Source organism: Poromitra crassiceps (assembly GCF_964638095.1).
Source record: "Poromitra crassiceps genome assembly, chromosome: 3".
NCBI classification, from domain to species: Eukaryota; Metazoa; Chordata; class Actinopteri; order Beryciformes; family Melamphaidae; genus Poromitra; species Poromitra crassiceps.
Window position 1 is genome coordinate 70,005,874 of NC_139625.1, and position 20,617 is coordinate 70,026,490.

General features: G+C 45.7%; 1 protein-coding gene across 1 annotated transcript in view; it reads right to left on the bottom strand.

Annotated features, from left to right (window-relative positions):
• Positions 1-20,617, bottom strand: part of galnt16 (UDP-N-acetyl-alpha-D-galactosamine:polypeptide N-acetylgalactosaminyltransferase 16) — a 67,224-nt gene that overhangs the window by 14,781 nt on the left and 31,826 nt on the right. The window contains exons 7-13 of the mRNA XM_083632785.1: positions 19,338-19,425; positions 18,118-18,202; positions 17,446-17,549; positions 16,867-16,993; positions 15,902-15,994; positions 15,049-15,132; positions 135-261 (exon numbers count right to left, since the gene is read on the bottom strand). Coding sequence (XP_083488911.1) covers positions 135-261; positions 15,049-15,132; positions 15,902-15,994; positions 16,867-16,993; positions 17,446-17,549; positions 18,118-18,202; positions 19,338-19,425 — 708 coding nt within the window. The remainder of the gene's footprint in view (positions 1-134; positions 262-15,048; positions 15,133-15,901; positions 15,995-16,866; positions 16,994-17,445; positions 17,550-18,117; positions 18,203-19,337; positions 19,426-20,617) is intronic.

The window sequence follows — 20,617 nt, forward strand, 5'->3', positions numbered from 1 at the left end:
GGAATGACTCCCTTTAGCCTCAATTGGTCATTCGAGGAACTGCACTTTTTGGTACTTCCACATTGGCCTCAATGCGATCAACCGGAGCTCCCCCCTCGGTTCCTATAGTCTCCCCCTGGTGGTATGGTGCTGACCTGCGACTGGGGCCTGTTGGCTCCGGTGCCCCTGCACTCGGCCAGGCCCAGGCTGTCTATCCCAAGGGTCTCCAGACACAAGCCGCCTTGTTTCAGCACACTGGACACCGCCTCCTGCTCCGGGATCCTGGGGGAGCCATTGGCAGAGAGGAAACAGGTTGTTACAACAATATGGAGCAGATGGACTGAATCCACTGGCTGCTCAGTCCAGTCATTGAGTTACGCTGCTAGGTAACGCGCTAAGGTAACACAAGCATCCAAATCACATGCTTAGTGCCTCTCAACCCCCTCGGGGGTTGTGAGATCATTTTGGGGGGGTTGCGAGCTGATTTATGGGATAGGGGGAAAAAAACATACGTATTTCTACTACCCAGATTTATTATAATATCTGTTTTTTTATGATTTTTTCTAAATTGTAGTTTTCTCTTCTGAAATGCTGATTAGTCTTCAGACTCTAGGCCTCCTCTGATAATTAATCAAATGAAAGGACCTGAAAACTGAAAATCATTCTTTGGCTGAACTGTTCACCACTCTGGAGACTGTGACAGGGTTCAGGAGAAGTGCTGCATTGTAAAGGTTCACAAGCCAAAAAGGTTGAGAACCACCGGTTTAAATCATTGGTGAACCAAATGATCTATTTTCTATCTTTGTTTGCCTGTCATGATATTAGGGAAGTCAACTTTTGCTGTCTTCACTGTCCACAGATGGCAAGACAGTATGCATTAAAAACTGTATAATGCCAATCGCAATAGCTGTACCCCACAGTTCCCTGGATGTCCTGCATGTCCTTTTTTGTATTTGTATACTTACTATATATTGTCCCCGTGGGGGAAGGTATCCTCTGCATTTGACCCATACTATTGTAGGTACCTATAGATCAAGGAGCAGTGCAGCGGCCGGAGACCAACTCCAGTTATTTTGCCAGTGCCTTGCTCAGAGGCACTGACAGGAGTATTAACCCTAACATACGGTACATGTCTTTAACAGGAGTATTAACCCTAACATACATGTCTTTGATGGTGGGAGGAAACTGGAGGAGGAAACCCACACGAACACGGGGAGAACATGAAAACTCCACACAGAAAGGACCTGGGACGGCCCGGGGTTCGAACCCAGGACCTTCTTGCTGTGAGGCAACAGTGCTAAGTAACAAAGTTTTGAGTCTACCAGATGTTTCCATCCACACTCCCATTTGTTTGAATCACTCTTTTTTGCCTCCTTGGTCAGATAGAAACTACCATGCCTGGAGTGAGAGGGGCCTGGCTTCCATCAAAGACCTATATATAGATGGTCATTTTGCATCCTTTGATTTACTGAAAGGGAAGTTTGGGTTGCCCGGCACGGACTGGCTCAGATTCATACAAATCAGAAACTATGTTCGATCCAAGATTCAGGCCTTTGAAGCGCTCCCAAATGAACATGCTCTTTTTGATGTTTTGCTGAGCCCTCCTCACTCCAGGCACCTCATCTCTAGATTTGTGTGTCTGTTTGATGACTGTACCATGGCCTCTACTGAGAGGATTAGAGAGGCATGGCAGGAAGAACTTGGTACTGAATTATCTGACATTATATGGGAAAAGAGCCTGTCGGTTGTACAACTCTGCTCAGCAGAAATTACACAAGATCTATCCTACTATCTCACCACTGTGTGAAAGATGTCAAGTGTCAGAGGGGACACTGTCTCATGCCTTCTGGTTCTGCCCTTCACTGACGGGATTCTGGACCAGAATATTTGACTGGTCCTCTAAGGCCTACGGGGTGGCCCTTCAGCCGGAGGCAGAACTCGCCATCTTCGGCTGCTCGGAGTCCTCTCTGAACTTTCATTACATTACATTACATTACGTCATTTGGCAGACGCTTTTATCCAAAGCGACTTACAATAACACATTTTTGTCAGCAATAGAGCAATCTACTATGGAGCACAGTCTGTGATAACTACAACTTCTGAAGGAACAGTGGTACAAGTTTAGGTTAGTGGTACAAGTTAAGGTTAGTTTTTTTTTTTTTTTTTTTTGGGTGAGAGAGAACGAAGTTAGATCAAGAAGGGCCCAGATGGAGCCTGAAAAGGTGCGTCTTTAGTCTTTTCCGAAAGATTGGCAGTGATTCAGCCGTCCTGACCGAAGGTGGAAGCTCGTTCCACCATTGAGGTGCCAGGGACGAGAAGAGCCGAGATCGGGATGAGCGACTTTTGAGCCCCCGTAGCGAAGGAGGGGCGAGGCGACCTGCACTGGTGGAGGAGCGAAGGGAGCGCTGAGAGGTTTGGAACCTGACCATAGATTGCAGGTACAGGGGAGCTGACTGGTGTACTGCCCGGTAGGCCAGTACCAGTGTCTTGAATTTGATGCGGGCCGAGATGGGAAGCCAGTGGAGCTCCTGGAAGAGGGGAGTGACGTGAGAGAATTTGGGTTGGTTGAATACGAGACGGGCTGCAGCGTTCTGAATGAGCTGAAGCGGTCGGATGTCGGCGGCAGGTAGGCCGGCCAGGAGCACGTTGCAGTAGTCCAGGCGGGAGGAGACAAGAGACTGGACCAGGAGTTGAGTCGCTTCTCTTGTGAGAAAGGGACGGATTTTGCGGATGTTGTAGAGAGAGAACCTACAGGAGCGTGCCGTAGCAGCTATGTTGGCTGAGCAAGACAGCTGGTTGTCAAGGATCACCCCAAGGTTCTTAGCTGTTTGGGAGGGAAGCACAGTGGTGTTGTCAATGGAGATGGAGAGATCTGCGAGAGGGCAGTCTTTTCCTGGGAGGAAGAGTAGCTCTGTCTTACCAAGGTTGAGCTTGAGGTGGTGGGCAGACATCCAGTCGCCAATGTCTTTGAGGCATGCAGAGATGCGAGCCTCGATTTGAGTGTCTGAGGGGGGAAAGGAAAGGAAAAGCTGGGTGTCGTCAGCATAGCAGTGATAAGAAAAGCCATGAGACGAGATCACATAGGCAAGAGATCTCATATAGAGAAGGAAAAGTAAGGGGCCCAGGACTGAGCCCTGGGGGACACCGGTGGTAAGAGGACAGGATCTGGAGAGGGACCCTCTCCATGAGACCTGGTATGAGCGGTTCGAGAGGTAGGAAGCAAACCAGGAGAGTGCAGAACCTGAAATGCCTAGGTCAGACAGAGTGGAAAGAAGGATTTGGTGGTTGACTGTATCGAAGGCAGCAGACAGGTCAAGGAGGACAAGAACAGAGGAGAGGGATGAGGCCTTAGCAGTGTGAAGGGCCTCTGTGACAGCAAGAAGAGCTGTCTCAGTGGAGTGAGAAGCCTTGAAACCGGACTGCAGAGGGTCCAGGAGGTCATTTTGGGAGAGATAGAGAGAAAGTTGTTCGGACGCTGCTCGTTCAAGGGTTTTGGAAAGGAATGAGAGGAGAGAGACAGGTCTGTAGTTCTGAATAGCGGTAGGGTCAAGGGAGGGTTTCTTAAGCAGAGGCTTGACTCTTGCAGTCTTTAGAGCAGGCGGAACAAGACCAGAGGACAGAGAGGAGTTAATGAAGGTCGTGAGGAAGGGAGATATGTTAGGTGAGATGGTTTGGAGGAGAGAGGAAGGGATAGGATCGAGGGGGCAGTAGGTGGCTCGGTTCGAGCTGATGAGTTTAAGCACTTCATCGGGAGAGAGGGGAGAGAAGGAAGGAAATCCAGGGACAGGGGGCCGGGAAGCAGGATTGGAGTCAGGAGTGTTAGTGAGGGTGCCTGGAGGATGGAAGGAGGAGCTGATGTCATCCACCTTTTTAGTAAAAAATGTTACAAAATCATCAGCAGAGAGGGAGGAGGGAGGGGGATGGGAGGGAGGGTTGAGGAGCGTGGAGAAGGTGGAGAACAGTTTACTGGGATTGGATGCAGAGGACTGGATTTCAGAGATGAAGAAGGAGGTTTTTGCTTTGGAGACAGCATCAGTGAAGTTGGAGTGGATAAGGTGGTAGGAAGAGAGATCTTCAGGGAGATGTGATTTTCTCCATTTTCTCTCAGCTGCCCGAAGCTCAGTTCGAAAAGTTCGCAGAGATTCAGTCAGCCAAGGAGAAGGGGGAGAAGATCGGGCAGGCTTAGTGGTGAGTGGGCACAGAGAATCAAGAGCGGAGGAGAGAGAGGAGAGAAGAGTGGTGGAAGCCTCGTCAGTGGACAGGAGAGCAAATTGCTCGGCAGGGGGAAGCAGGGAGAGGACGGTAGAAGAGAGGAAGTCGGGTGAGAGAGTTTTTAGGTTGCGTCGGGTGGTGGTAGAGTGAGGGGGAGATGGGTGGGAGGAGGGGAGGGGGATGGGAAGGGAGAAGGTGATAAAGTGGTGGTCGGATACAGGAAGAGGAGTCACAGTGAGATTAGAGGTGGAGCAGGATCTGGTGAAGACCAGGTCAAGCACATTCCCTGCTTTGTGAGTAGGAGGAGATTGAGAGAGGTAAAGGTCAAAGGATGAGAAGAAGTTAAGGAAAAGCAGAGATTGTAAGGTTACTGGCTGGATGTTGAAGTCTCCCAGAAGGATGAGTGGAGTACCATCCTCAGGAAAGACGGAGAGGAGGGTGTCCAGCTCGTCCAGAAAGTCACCAAGCAGACCAGGCGGGCGGTAGATTACCACAATGTTGAGCTTGATGGGTAGGGATACGGCAACTGCATGGGACTCAAAAGATGAGATAGACAGATGAGAGAGAGAGGTGACAGTGTAGGTCCATTTGGGAGAGAGGAGGATACCAGTGCCTCCGCCACGGCCAGAAGGCCTGGGGGTGTGCGAAAAGGAGTAAGCAGCAGAGAGAGCAGCAGGAGTAGCAGTGTTTTCTGGGATGATCCAGGTCTCTGTGAGAGCTAGGAAGTGGAGGGTTTGAGATAGAGCATGAGCCGAGATGGTCTCAGTTTTCTTAACCGCCGACTGACAGTTCCAGAGACCTCCGGCTATGGTAAAAGAAGTAGTTGTGCGTTTAAGGTAGGAAAGATTACCAGGGATACTACACCTGAAGCTGCCGTGTCTACGGCGTCTGTGGGCTGAAGCTACAACAGGGATGGGGAGAAAACACATAGTTAGGAAGAGGAGTAGTTATAATAAGAAGTGAGAATAAGAGAAGTAGAAAAAGCCTATGCTCTGGCCTCCCCGCGATGGACTCCCGCAGAAAGACTCCCTTGTCTTTGTGCCAAGTCTTGTCTTTCTGCGGGAGTCTTAGTGCCAGAGGCTTCGTGCCGCTTTACAGCTGCCGCTTTACACTGACTATGCTAAGAAATACTCGTTCAGCAGGGGCTCAGAGCTCCGCCTACGCCAGGTGTAGCAATCAGAGGGTCGTTGAAAAAATGTGTTCTGATAAGCAAGCCAGGTGGAGCACTTTTAAACTACAGTGACTCCTCCCCTCACAGCAATCAGAGAGTCGTTGAAAGAGGTCACCTGATACCAGTCAGCTGATTATCAGAGCCCACAAGACACTTTTCTTTTAAAATACAGAAAAGCTACTAAAAGTCAGACTAAACTTACCAATTATACCAGCAGAGTAGAGTAGAGTAAAACAGATCAGTACAGCACACTAGACAGCTTAGAGCAGAAACTCAAATGTGTTCTGATAAGCAAGCCAGGTGGAGCACTTTTAAACTACAGTGACTCCTCCCCTCACAGCAATCAGAGAGTCGTTGAAAGAGGTCACCTGATACCAGTCAGCTGATTATCAGAGCCCACAAGACACTTTTCTTTTAAAATACAGAAAAGCTACTAAAAGTCAGACTAAACTTACCAATTATACCAGCAGAGTAGAGTAGAGTAAAACAGATCAGTACAGCACACTAGACAGCTTAGAGCAGAAACTCAAATGTGTTCTGATAAGCAAGCCAGGTGGAGCACTTTTAAACTACAGTGACTCCTCCCCTCACAGCAATCAGAGAGTCGTTGAAAGAGGTCACCTGATACCAGTCAGCTGATTATCAGAGCCCACAAGACACTTTTCTTTTAAAATACAGAAAAGCTACTAAAAGTCAGACTAAACTTACCAATTATACCAGCAGAGTAGAGTAGAGTAAAACAGATCAGTACAGCACACTAGACAGCTTAGAGCAGAAACTCCTCCCTGTCACACTTAACTCTGACATTTTTAGCAGGCTGTTTTGGCTCAACAACTGGCTGGCCAAACACTGTGCTGATAAGGGCTACCTATTCTCAGATAACTGGCCCTCCTTTAGAGGCATGACTGGCATGCTTAAGATGGATGGCATCCACCCTACCCCATTGGGCGCCAGCACTCTATCAAAAAACCTAGATAGTTGCCTACGGCAAACCCAGACTGTTATCCTTGATTGACAGTTTCACCCACAACATGCAGGGCCACAGGCTACTAGACAGCCTGTTAGTTCTACTTGTGCGGTTATGGAGTCTGCTAGTTTAATTAACTTAGTCTATCCAATACAGACTGTGCTCCGTCCGCGCCGCACTACTACTAGTAACCGACCCATAAACGCTCTGCAATATCCTAACCCAAACCTTATTGTTATTAATCCAACTGTTACCACCGCCGCTCCGTCTCCGTATTATACCACGATCTCTCAAATTAACACAGTTTCTCTTCGTCGCTCCGTCCCCTCACGCCGCTCTCGTCCACCCCCCAAAACGTTAAACACCAACCTCATTGAGATTAAATCTACTCCTGGTATCGAATGCTCTAAATTAACTAACACTGATGATAAATCTATTCAATTTGGATTCATTAATATCAGATCAATCACCAATAAAGCCCTCCTGGTCAATGACTTAATCATTGAACATAATATTGACGTTATGGGATTATGCGAAACCTGGCTAAAACCGGACGTTGTTCTTCCACTCATTGAAGCCTCCCCCCCTAACTTTGACAATTCGCATGTTGCCAGAATGTCAAGAAATGGTGGGGGCGTTGGCCTAATTTATAACTCAAATCTAGGTCTTTTACAGGATCAAAAGTATAAGCTCCTATCTTGTGAGATACTTACTATGAGACACTCTAATATAGCTGGCCTCGGAGCCTTCTACCTAGTTATGCTCTACCGCCCACCTGGGCCCTATTCATCTTTTCTTGATGAATTTTCCAATTTTCTCTCTGACCTCGTAACCCGCACGGATAATATCCTTATCATTGGCGATTTCAATATTCATGTTAACCGTAAAGCTGACCCACTCTGCAAAGCCTTTCTATCTTTAGTCGACACCCTTGGCTTTGCTCAGCTGGTTCATGAACAAACGCACTCTAATGGCAACACGCTTGATCTCGTCCTCGCTCGTGGGATTAACGTCTCAGATCTGTCAGTCATGATATACCCTCCAGCACTGTCAGATCATTATCTCATTAAATTTAAAATAGACCTGCCCCTCCGGCAATCAAACCTAGCCGATACCTACACCGCCCGGCGTATCGATAGTTCTACTCCCATTGAACTCGCTGATTTGTTATCGGGGCCGCTTTCCTCTCTCCCAGAGCGGATCGACTCCATTAATGAATTCACAAATCAATTTAATTCAATCTTACTCGCCTCGCTGGATTCTATCGCACCTCTACGTACTAAAATCCGTCACCCTAAAAAACCCTCGCCCTGGTATACTGACGATACACGCGCACAAAAATTAATATGCAGAAAACTAGAACGTAAATGGCGATCATCCAAGCTTGAAGTCTTTCGACTAGCTTGGAGTGATAGCCTACTAAAATACAAATGCATGCTCTCCGCTGCAAGAGCCTCCTACCTATCAGATCTTATTAACACTAATAAAAATAATCCTAAATTTCTATTTGACACGGTCGCAAATCTTACTCGCAAACCCTCCCCCAATACAAACTCTCCATTTACAGCTAATGACTTCCTTGACTTCTTTAACCGTAAAATTATCTGTATTAGAGATGAAATTAGCAACTCTCTATTACTCACAAAGGGTGCTAACCCCTCTCCTAGCCCTGTCCTTAGAACCTTAGACGAGAGTACTATACTCTCGAATTTTGAGACTATCTCTCTAAATGCACTTTCAAAAATTGTACTTTCATCTAAATCCACAACCTGTTTATTCGACCCTCTCCCTGCAAAGTTGATTAAGGAACTCCTTCCAATACTAGGCCCCCCCTTACTTAACATTATCAATAGCTCCCTCTCCTCTGGCATTGTCCCTACCTCCTTCAAATCTGCTGTAATCAAACCCCTACTTAAAAAGCCAAACCTTGATTCTGAGGTTCTTAACAACTTCAGGCCAATCTCAAATCTCCCCTTCCTCTCTAAAGTTCTTGAAAAAGTAGTCTCGACACAATTAACTGACTACCTCTCACATAATAAACTTCTCGATCCCTTTCAATCTGGTTTTAGATCACTCCATAGTACTGAAACTGCTCTTACAAAAGTAACCAATGACCTTCTCCTTGCGTCCGACTCTAATTTCTCCTCTCTTCTCATTTTATTAGATTTAAGCGCAGCCTTCGATACAATCGATCATAAGATCCTCCTAGACCGCTTATCTAACTACGTAGGTATCCGGGGCACTGCCCTATCCTGGCTAAAGTCATATTTGTCTGATAGGACACACTGTGTCTCATATAAAAATATCATGTCCACTTTCTCCTCAGTGAAGTTTGGTGTACCGCAGGGATCAGTCCTGGGTCCCTTACTCTTTGGAGTTTACTTACTGCCTCTTGGCGAAATCTTCCGTAGATATGGCATTAACTTTCACTGTTATGCCGATGATACCCAAATTTATATACCAATTAGACCAGACGATCGCTCTAAACTCGCTAATCTTGAATCCTGCTTAATCGCTGTTACAGACTGGATGTCAAATAATTTCTTACGACTAAACGCCAACAAAACTGAACTACTAGTTGTTGGCCCAAAAACCCAACTTCCATTTCTCACTGATCTTAGTCTGAACATTGAGAACTGCGTAATTACTCCAAACTCAAAGGTGAAAAACCTAGGTGTTACCTTTGATCCTACTCTGTCATTCGATGCTCACATTAAGGATATCACTAAAATAGCTTTCTTTCATCTCCGCAATATTTCAAAGATCCGTCCCTTGCTAAATGCAACGGATGCCGAAACCTTAATACACGCCTTTGTTTCATCTAGACTCGACTACTGTAACGTCTTATTCTCTGGCCTTCCACTCTGTAGCACAAATAAATTACAACTCGTGCAAAACGCCGCTGCTAGAATTCTAACTAGAACTAAGAAGTTTGATCATATAACTCCGGTCTTAATCTCCCTCCACTGGCTCCCAATTCAGGCCAGATCAGACTTTAAGGTGCTTCTGTTAACCTATAAATCTTTGCATGGGCTCGCACCTCCGTACTTATCTGAGCTAATTATTCCCTATGTTCCCACGCGTACTCTCCGCTCACAGGACGGTAATTATCTTACCGTCCCTAAAATTAAGAAAAAATCAGCAGGTAGCAGAGCATTTTCTTACCGTGCTCCACATCTCTGGAACCAGCTTCCTCTGTCAGTTAGGGAAGCTGGCTCCATTGAAATCTTCAAAACTAGACTCAAAACCCATTTATTCTCCCAATCATTTGGTTGTGCTTGATAGTTGTGTTTGATGATGTCATTCTCCAGAAATATTTATTAGCTCTTGAGTACATACAATCCTGAATTGCTGAGCGGGCTGTCTCAAGCCAGCAATATCATTATAAACTTATACTTGACCTAATTTAATAATATGGCATCAGTCGACCCAGTAGCTTAGAAACAAAATCTAATAGCTGGTGAATAAACCTAGTCCTGAATTGCTGAGCGGGCAATCACAAGCCAGCAGTATCAGTATAAACTTAGACTTGACCTAATTTAGTTTTGTTTGTTGTAGGTCATGATTAACGGTCCGCATCAACAGGGCTGAATCATTGACAGTGGTGTTAGGTGGTACTTAGACCTGAATTAGCAGTATAGTATTAGTCATCCTAAAAAATAAAAATAAATATTTTTCCTAATAAATTTTGTTGTAGGTCATGATTTACGGTCCGCATCAACAGGGCTGAATCATTGACAGTGGTGTTAGGTGGTACTTAGACCTGAATTAGCAGTATAGTATTAGTCATCCTAAAAAAAAAAAAAATAAAAAAATAAAAATCCTAATAAATTTTGTTGTAGGTCATGATTTACGGTCCGCATCAACAGGGCTGAATCATTGACAGTGGTGTTAGGTGGTACTTAGACCTGAATTAGCAGTATAGTATTAGTCATCCTAAAAAATAAAAATAAAAATCCTAATAAATTTTGTTTTGACCTAATTTTATTGTTGTCTATAGAGTTAGTTCCACCTCTGCGCAGATTCCCCCGCTCTCTTCTCTCTCTCCCCCTCAGGTGTCCTTCACTGGCCTGACGTACACCCCCGCCGCTGCAGCCCTAGGTCCGGCCGTCATCGCCCTAGCCACCTGCCGCTACTCCTTCTACTGTCTGACACCCCGGGCTCTTCACCACCACCGACCCCTATCCTCATCATCCTGGTCACCTGCCTGCCTAAGGGAAGGGGGGGGGGCGCCCCCCCAGCCCCCCCCCCGCCGCCTCATCATCACCTCCAACTCCTATCCTCCCCTCCTCTTAATCATCACCTCCGACTCCTATCCTCCCCTCCCCTCCTCTTAATCCATGTCACCAACGCGGACTCATGGATTCCTCAGATCATCCTCATGGAACTCCCAATCTTGTTACCCTTTTTGTCACCTAGTTAATTAACTAGTATTCTCTAAACCTACGAACACTTAAAGACTGCATTTTCTATTTCTTTTTGGACTCTACTTTTTAGATTTTCAACTCCCTTCCCTGATCTTAGGATAATTTAAAAATTACATTTTTATATCCCTTCTGTTGGACTCTTTTTACATTTTCAATTTTCTGTTCTCTTGTACATTTTATTTCCATATTAAACCATTCACAGAGTTTCATTATCGGAAACTCTGTGCATGGTTTAGCCCGGCATCTCTCGGCCTGTCTCGGAGGGGAGTCCCCAGACGGGGGTCCGCTGCTGTGGCCTGGTGGGTGGGCCCGTCCCCCGCGTGGCCTGCTCTCACGCTCTCAGTCACTATGCTGGTGGCTGGGGGCTGGGGGGGCGGGTCGCGTGGGGGCTGGGTCCGCCTGGACCGCAGCAATTGGCCCCTAACATAACGACCTCACAAGGTTCCTCCTCAGCCAAGTCACTGGGGCAATCCATGCGGCGATCCATATGGTGGAAAGGTTTTCTTGCGTTCACTGGGGGTGAGGGGGTGCCGCTGTGTCCCGGCCTGGCCTTCCCTCCCACGCCATATGTGGGCGGGGGCCGGGTCGGGGGGCATCGGTGCTCTTCATCACTGGTCGAGGGCTGCCGGTTGGTTTAGAACAGCTTAGGTAGGCGATAGATTAGCTACAGCCTAAGGCTGACCTGTTAGTGTTCAGGCTAAAATCAGACTAGAGCAGGGTAGGATAGGCCAGATTAGGCTGTAGATTAGCTAGATACTATGTCCCAGTTAGCTCTGGTTAATGCTTAGAGTAGTCAGTTGTCCCCCCTCTCTTTCCCCCTTTCCCCGCTTCTTCCCTTCTTCCCCCTTCTTGTTCTCCTCTCTTTCCATGCTCTTTCCTCCCCCACATCCCACCGCCCCCCCCTCCCCTCTCCTGCTCTCTCCTCATTCTCCCCCCCTCTGCTCCTTCCTCTTCCTCCTCTTCTCCCCTATTTTCCTGAATCCCTGCCACTTCCTGCTCTCCCTTCTCTCACATTCCCCCTGCTCTCCTTCCCCTGCACCCTCCCACCCCTCCTTCTCTGCCTCTCTGTCCTCCCCCCTCTCTCACATTCCCCCTGCTCTCCTCCCCCTGCACCCTCCCACCTCTCCTTCTCTGTCCTCTCCTCCTCCACATTTCCCATTTCCCCCCACCCTCGCCCTAATCCGGGCCCGTATCCTACTCCCTCCCTCCACCCTAGACCCTACCTCTACTCTCTGTCCTCCCCCCTCTCTCACATTCCCCCTGCTCTTCTTCCCCTGCTCTCCTTCCCCTGCACCTCTACTCTCTGTCCTCCCCCCTCTCTCACATTCCCCCTGCTCTCCTTCCCCTGCACCCTCCCACCTCTCCTTCTCTGTTCTTTCCTCCTCCACATTTCCCATTTTCTCCCCACCCTCGCCCTAATCCGGGCCCGTATCCTACTCCCTCCCTCCACCCTAGACCCTACCTCTACTCTACCTCCCCTGTACCCTCACATTCCCACTGCTCTCCTTCCCCTGCGCCCCCCCACCTCTCTGTTCTCTCCTCCTCTCTGCCCTCTCCTCCCTCTCACATTCCCCCTGCTCTCCCTCCCCTGCACCCTCTCCTTCTCTGTTCTCTCCTCCTCCACATTTCCCATTTCTCCCCACCCTCGCCCTAATCCGGGCCCGTATCCTATTCCCTCCCCTCCCTCAACCCTAGACCCTATCCCTACCCTGGTTCTCCCTCCCCTGCACCCTCATCTCTCCTCCCCTGTTCTCTCCTCCTCCACATTTCCTATTTTCTCCCCACCTCCCCCCTCTCCTCCCTCCCTCCACCCTAGACCCTACCTCTACTCTACCTCCCCTGTACCCTTCCACCTCTCCTTCTCTGTTCTCTCCTCCTCTCTGTCCTCTCCCCTCTCTCACATTCCCACTGCTCTCCTTCCCCTGCGCCCTCCCACCTCCCCACATTTCCTATTTTCTCCCCACCTCCCCCCTCTCCTCCCTCCTCCCTCTCCCTCCCTCCTCCACTCTCCTGTTTTCTTCAAATGTTCAAATGTTATCTTTATTCTGTATATTCTTGTTATTGTGTGTTAGCTAGAATCAGCTAGACATACTTTCTGTGAAGCCCTCTGAGACATGCTTGTGAATTAGGGCTATATAAATAAACTTGACTTGAAACTCAAATGTGTTCTGATAAGCAAGCCAGGTGGAGCACTTTTAAACTACAGTGACTCCTCCCCTCACAGCAATCAGAGAGTCGTTGAAAGAGGTCACCTGATACCAGTCAGCTGATTATCAGAGCCCACAAGACACTTTTCTTTTAAAATACAGAAAAGCTACTAAAAGTCAGACTAAACTTACCAATTATACCAGCAGAGTAGAGTAGAGTAAAACAGATCAGTACAGCACACTAGACAGCTTAGAGCAGAAACTCAAATGTGTTCTGATAAGCAAGCCAGGTGGAGCACTTTTAAACTACAGTGACTCCTCCCCTCACAGCAATCAGAGAGTCGTTGAAAGAGGTCACCTGATACCAGTCAGCTGATTATCAGAGCCCACAAGACACTTTTCTTTTAAAATACAGAAAAGCTACTAAAAGTCAGACTAAACTTACCAATTATACCAGCAGAGTAGAGTAGAGTAAAACAGATCAGTACAGCACACTAGACAGCTTAGAGCAGAAACTCAAATGTGTTCTGATAAGCAAGCCAGGTGGAGCACTTTTAAACTACAGTGACTCCTCCCCTCACAGCAATCAGAGAGTCGTTGAAAGAGGTCACCTGATACCAGTCAGCTGATTATCAGAGCCCACAAGACACTTTTCTTTTAAAATACAGAAAAGCTACTAAAAGTCAGACTAAACTTACCAATTATACCAGCAGAGTAGAGTAGAGTAAAACAGATCAGTACAGCACACTAGACAGCTTAGAGCAGAAACTCAAATGTGTTCTGATAAGCAAGCCAGGTGGAGCACTTTTAAACTACAGTGACTCCTCCCCTCACAGCAATCAGAGAGTCGTTGAAAGAGGTCACCTGATACCAGTCAGCTGATTATCAGAGCCCACAAGACACTTTTCTTTTAAAATACAGAAAAGCTACTAAAAGTCAGACTAAACTTACCAATTATACCAGCAGAGTAGAGTAGAGTAAAACAGATCAGTACAGCACACTAGACAGCTTAGAGCAGAAACTCAAATGTGTTCTGATAAGCAAGCCAGGTGGAGCACTTTTAAACTACAGTGACTCCTCCCCTCACAGCAATCAGAGAGTCGTTGAAAGAGGTCACCTGATACCAGTCAGCTGATTATCAGAGCCCACAAGACACTTTTCTTTTAAAATACAGAAAAGCTACTAAAAGTCAGACTAAACTTACCAATTATACCAGCAGAGTAGAGTAGAGTAAAACAGATCAGTACAGCACACTAGACAGCTTAGAGCAGAAACTCAAATGTGTTCTGATAAGCAAGCCAGGTGGAGCACTTTTAAACTACAGTGACTCCTCCCCTCACAGCAATCAGAGAGTCGTTGAAAGAGGTCACCTGATACCAGTCAGCTGATTATCAGAGCCCACAAGACACTTTTCTTTTAAAATACAGAAAAGCTACTAAAAGTCAGACTAAACTTACCAATTATACCAGCAGAGTAGAGTAGAGTAAAACAGATCAGTACAGCACACTAGACAGCTTAGAGCAGAAACTCAAATGTGTTCTAACTTTCCTACAGCTGTGCAACAGTCTCTGACACTGGGGACAACTGTCGCCAAAAAACAAATTCTGAAGGAATGGAAATCTCCCTCTCCACCCTCTTTCCAATTGTGGTTGATGGACATGACCTCTTTTATACGCATGGAGAGACTTAGGTTCCTGAGAATCAATGCACTTAGAAAATGTATAACTATCTGGGACCCGTTTTTAGTCTACCTCAACGAGGCTAGGGGTGACGGGTGACTCACCCGGCTGGCTTCCCATAGACCCCTTGAGTGAGATCCCAGGTATATCGTTTACAAGAACATAAGAACCTTAGGTGGCTGGCGGCACCACTTTGTAATGTTGATTATATTTTTTGTTTTGTTTTTGTTTTGTTTTTCATTTCTTTCCACTGTGTCTGAGCCTGTTTGTCTGTTTTGTCTTGTTTGTGTTCTATAAAAATTTAAAATGTGAAAATAAAATATTAAAAAAGAAAAAACAGTAACCACTGATCCACCGTGCCGTCCAATGTATCTACACTTCAAGCTTCTGCAACAAGCTTCTTTAATAAGACAGTATTAATTAGTCTGGGTGGAGATGCAGATGATTGCTACTTTGAACATCGTACCTCAGCTCAGGGTAAACATTCTCCATGTACCAACGGAAAGGCTTGCAGTTCAGCTTCCGTCGCAGCGTCAAGCGATCTGCAATGCTACATAAGGAAACATGTGTGTGGAGAGAGAGAGAGAAGGGGAGAGAGAAAGAAAGACAGATAGGAAGATTAAGTAATAAGAAATGGAAGGAAAAGGAGGGATAGATAAGAGAGAGATGAGAAAGGGGGAGAGAGGGAGAGCCAGACAGTAAATAGAGAGATTTGGTTCCACACAGTAAACTCAAAGTCAGCCTGAAGGAAGCCCAGAGGACAGCAGTCCCCTGGGACCCCTCTTGCTGATGTCGGCAAATATAACTTACTGTAGCTGCAACTACTAATGGTAGCATATTAATAATGTTGAATCAGCAATAACCCTGTTCTGTTAATAGCAGAGAAGGCATTTTGTCATAATCCGCACTCACAGCACCGGCACCTCCGTTACTAATGCATGTGCACTGAATGAAAATGTTCTTCAGCGTAGCATACATAAGAATAGCAAACAAGACAGACAACAGTTGGTATGGCAACCAATAAAACATTGCTAGCCTTGTGTTGAGGGAATTATCAGCAGGGTTGGAAAGTGTCTTTCATCAGATTGCTTGACTGAAAGTCTAAATAACATGTAGAATGTGTTATGTGCTATTTTGTAAACATGGGGTAAGAAAGTGAAGAGAGACACAGAAAAGAGAAAAGCCAATAAATCTATAACCTATTATATGTAACCTAACCTAACCTGTATCTTGTCTACTGTCTGTATGGAGAGAGAGAGAGAGAGGGGACAGGATTGTGGACTAACCTGTACGGAGAGGGGACATTATCGTGGACTAACCTGCCAAAGGCCTTGCCCTGGGCTGAGGGCCTTGCAGAGTAGTAGTACTGTTTATACTCATCCATCCACACCTCAGCAGCTCGCCGCGTGTTCCTGCACAGACACAGACAGACACAGACACACACACACAGACAAGGAGACACACAGACAGACACACACAGACAAGGATACACACAGACAGACACACACAGACAAGGAGACACACAGACAGACAGACAGACAGACAGACACACACACACACACACACACACACACACACACACACACACACACACACACACACACACACACACACACACACACACAGACACAGCACCTGTCAGACACCATCATTCCTACAGTCATCAGCTGTAATGACACAGTGCAGCAGCCTGGAGACATCAGCTCCACACTGCAAAACAAAACTTCAAGACATTTTCTCTTGAATCAAGTCTTAAAATCTGAGGTTTCTTTGCAGTAAGTAAAAAATGTGGGCATGAGATAATGTCTGTCAACAATTCAGCTTGTTTCAAGAGATAACTAGATAGACTAGGCAATAACTCCAAACTGCACTATGCATACAGCTGTATTAAGTGGGGCAGTAACAAAGAGCATCTAATTGAGATGTTTTGGATCAGATAAGATCCTCTACAGTACACCAGGGGGAAATCTCCTCCTTGCAGAAGTGGCAAATCAAATTGTAAAACTAACACAAAACAGCTGCAAGCAAACACTGTCCAGAAAATATCTTTATCACCATCTCCAGAGCGTAGTTTACTGACATTAATGATTTATGGGTAATGAAGTCCCTCAAACTTTAAATCAAGCAGTTATCTCTCACTGCCAAAGTGTGTCAGTGAAATGGGGGGAGGCTTACAGTATAACTTCACTCTAATGTCACTTTATCTGTAGAAACCTTTAGGCCTCAGTACAAGATTCAAACCCGTGTAAGTTTGAGATTTTTTTTGCAGTGTAATGGGTCTCACTTGATGTAGGTGAGAGCGTTGCCCTCTGGGAAGTCGTAGGGGTGGCGCTTCCGGAAGACGTGGCCCACGCGGCTACAGGGCAGAATCTCCAGGCTTCCTCCGCACATCCACACGCGGAAAGACAGCTCTGCAGGGGGCAGCAAGAGCTCATCAGACTGGGTGTGCAGGAGTCTAGTCTCCACAACATGTTTCTGACATCTCGTGTCTACTTTGACTCGGTACTCGTCTACGTCTCGGCTACTACTGGATGTTGACTCGACTTTTCCCCCACCTATCTCAAAATATTTAAATATTTGTTTCTCTCCAGTATTTCTTTGCATAAATGTATCACATTGCACCCACATTTCCCCACAGGGATGAATAAAGTTATAGTCTATAATAGATTATAAGTCTTAATAATAAAGTCTTAAAGTCAATATATGGGCTTTGCCAGAGGGGTCAGAGTGCAGCCTGGGATATTGGTTCTGTAGCTTGCTTCAGGACATTTTGAGACATATTGGCTGCCACGGGAATTGAACTTGTGACCGAAGAGGAACGCTACTAAAATGCTTGTTTCTGACTCCACTGGTTCAAGCTCACCAAAGTTCTCCCCTCCCCAGATGTCCATGTGGGTGTCATACTGGCCCAGGTGGTTGAACCAGCTCTTGTCCATGACAAAGATCCCGCCAGCGATGACCGGAGTCCTGCAGAGCAGATCGCAGAGGAGGCGTTTACAGTTTCTGCATGGAACTCTCACACTCTCATGCAGGGCCAATTGCTTGGAGTGAGCGTCTTCTTCTTAATTCAAATTGGCTAAGTGGGTGGCGGTGTGGCGGCAGTGTGTGTCATGATTGTGATCTCATCAGTGATGCCACTTGAGCAATTGTGATGTCATCAGTGATGTCACTCGAGCAATTGTGATGTCATCAGTGATGTAATAAATCCTTCCTGGCTGAGTGGTGGGAGTATAAGTAGGGAGAATAGGACTCGACCCTAGGAATCGAGCGCGCGTAGTGCGCGACATTCCTAGTAACTGAAACTTTTTGAATCCCGCTATTTGTAGTCTAGGATGTCTGAAGTGTTGGTACAAATGTGTATTTAGGTGTATTTTTGTATGTACTGGACTCCACTATGTTTTTGCTTACTTGTAATGTGTACAGTGATAAATTAATGCATATCCATCAGACATATGATAATATACACTGCTGATACATTTCTTCAAGTTTGGAATCATCTACTGTGGGTCCAAAGAGGACGAGGCAGTAGATGTACCTGATTGACTGTGTGGGGTCGCTCCTCGCCATTTTCTGCTCGATAGGAATCTGCTCCCATTTGAAGTGGAGACTCCAGTCGAAGCCTACGAGAGAGAGAGAGAGAGAGAGAGAGAGAGATGGAGAGAGAGAGAAATGGAGAGAGAGGGAGATAGAGAAGGGGAGAGAAAGAGGGAGAGAGAGAGAGATTGAGCACTTCGATTTACTTTGATACCGTCTGGATGAGGGCTGGGTTAAAAAAATAGATTCTCCGATTTTTAATCGATTTTTATTTTATCCTTTGATATCGATTCATAATGTCCAGAGATCGATTTTTTTATAAAAAAAATTTTTTTTTTTTTTTTAAATAAACATAGGCTATAATATTATAGGCTGTGTGTGGTAGTTGAAACATAGTTTCAAGTTGACGTTTATTTATGTTTGTAGTTGAAACAAAAACATAAATACTGTAGGCTACATGAATGGAAATGTTTGATCATTAATATCTACTTTTAGAAATGATATAGGTTGAAATCAAATCACTGTGCATAATTGTGAAAGTGTCTTTATTGACAGATGAAAAGGCTGTTATTTACCCTTTGTCAACAACTGGTGAGTAAATATATGTGTAACTAAAACCATTAAAATTGACAACCGGTCCGCAACTTTTTTTTCCCATGTATCTACCGGTCCTTGGCGCAAAAAAGGTTGGAAACCCCTGTGTTACATAACTGGACAGTCATGTAATTCAGGTTACAGCTCAAAAAACTCGATATTGAAATTAATCGAATCGAATCGGGATTAATCGATCGGAACCTTGTGAATCGGAATCGAATCGATTCTTGAAATTTGAACCAATACCCAGCCCTAGTCTGGATATGAGTCTGGGGAAGCCCAGAGGACGGCAGTGAGATCTTGGCTGAACTGCACATCAACAAAACTGCTGTAACTTACAACCATGGGCTCACCTTATAATGAAGCCTACTAATCATAGCGAATATCTTATTATAACTCACTGAAAGTCACCTTTTCACTTTTTTCAGGCAATGGAAAAAACAACTTTATATTCAGAATGACTTCCATTTTGGAATTCGTATCATGAGGTTTTGAATTGGCTTGGTATATCTTCAGATGATGAAATACAGTCTCCTAAAAAGGACTGTGAACATAGAGGGTTTTCCTTGACAGCAGCGATCTGTTATGTCTTATGGTTGTGTGTGATGTGTTCCCCTGTGTGCTGACCTCCTCTCAGGTCAGCCGAAGCAGCTAAGTAGGCGAAGTTGTCCAGGCTGATGACGTCGATGATGGGGCTGACCACTCGCGTATGGTCCTGCAGGAGGGAGACCACAGAGTGACACTGAGCCAGGTCTGAGACTGGAGTCAACGCTTCATATTTACACATACAGTACAGTATTCCCACACTGTGGTTTTAGAAGATATGAATTACAATTACTCCTCTTACTGTAATTGAATCACATTTTGTATACTACCTTTTTGAGTATTTTCATTTTCATTTTGTTAAAGTATTTGACTAGTACTGTACCACTAGCCTACCACTACTTTTTTGTAACACATTATTTGGATAGTCCACCTACAGAGAGTCTATAGAGCAGGGGTTCCCAAACTTTTCCGTCCAAGTACCACTACATACTGTACCAAACCAATTTCCCAGGGACCACTTCCACTGTGTATACCTCCCTCCCACATAAAATAAAATTAGCTGATTTAACCATGCAATAGCAGCAGAAAGGCTAAATCACAATATAAGGCTACTAGCTGGGTCAAAACACACACACACACACACACACACACACACACACACACACACACACACACACACACACACACACACACACACACACACACACACACACACACACACACACACACCTTCCAACATTAGGCTGTGAAAAAGAGGACAGGACCCCTTTGAAAATGTTTTTTCCCTTGCCAAAATTCAGCCTAAATGTGGACTGTTATCTAGCTACCTTCCTGACAAACTAGCATGACATGGTTGGTGTAAATCGATTCCTTAGGTCTTCTAGCTTCATATGATACCAGAAACTTCACTCTGGCTTTAAAATTGAGCCTGCTGCAGCACTGAAAATAAATGTTCAAAATTGTGATATTTCCGAAAATCGGCCCAATCCGGCGACTCCTCACGGTTAATGTGTAGAAACTGTTGTTTGTTAAAAAAATAAAAAATAAAATGCAATTCTCTGGCGGACCACCAGGCAGAGCCCCGCGGTTTGGGAACCAATGCTATAGAGCATTGGTTCCCAAACTGTGGTCCACGGACCACTGGTGGTCCGCAGGTCTCCGCCTGGTGGTCCGCCAGATAATTATTTTCTTCTTCTTCCTATTTTTTTTTTTTTTACAGTTTTCACATATACACATGACATGACACTGAAGAGTAGACTTGAGCCGATTTTCGGAAATATCACAATATCTGGGAAATGTCACGATTTTGAAAATCTATTTTCAGAGGCTGTAGCAGGCTCAGTTTTAAAGCCAGGGCGACT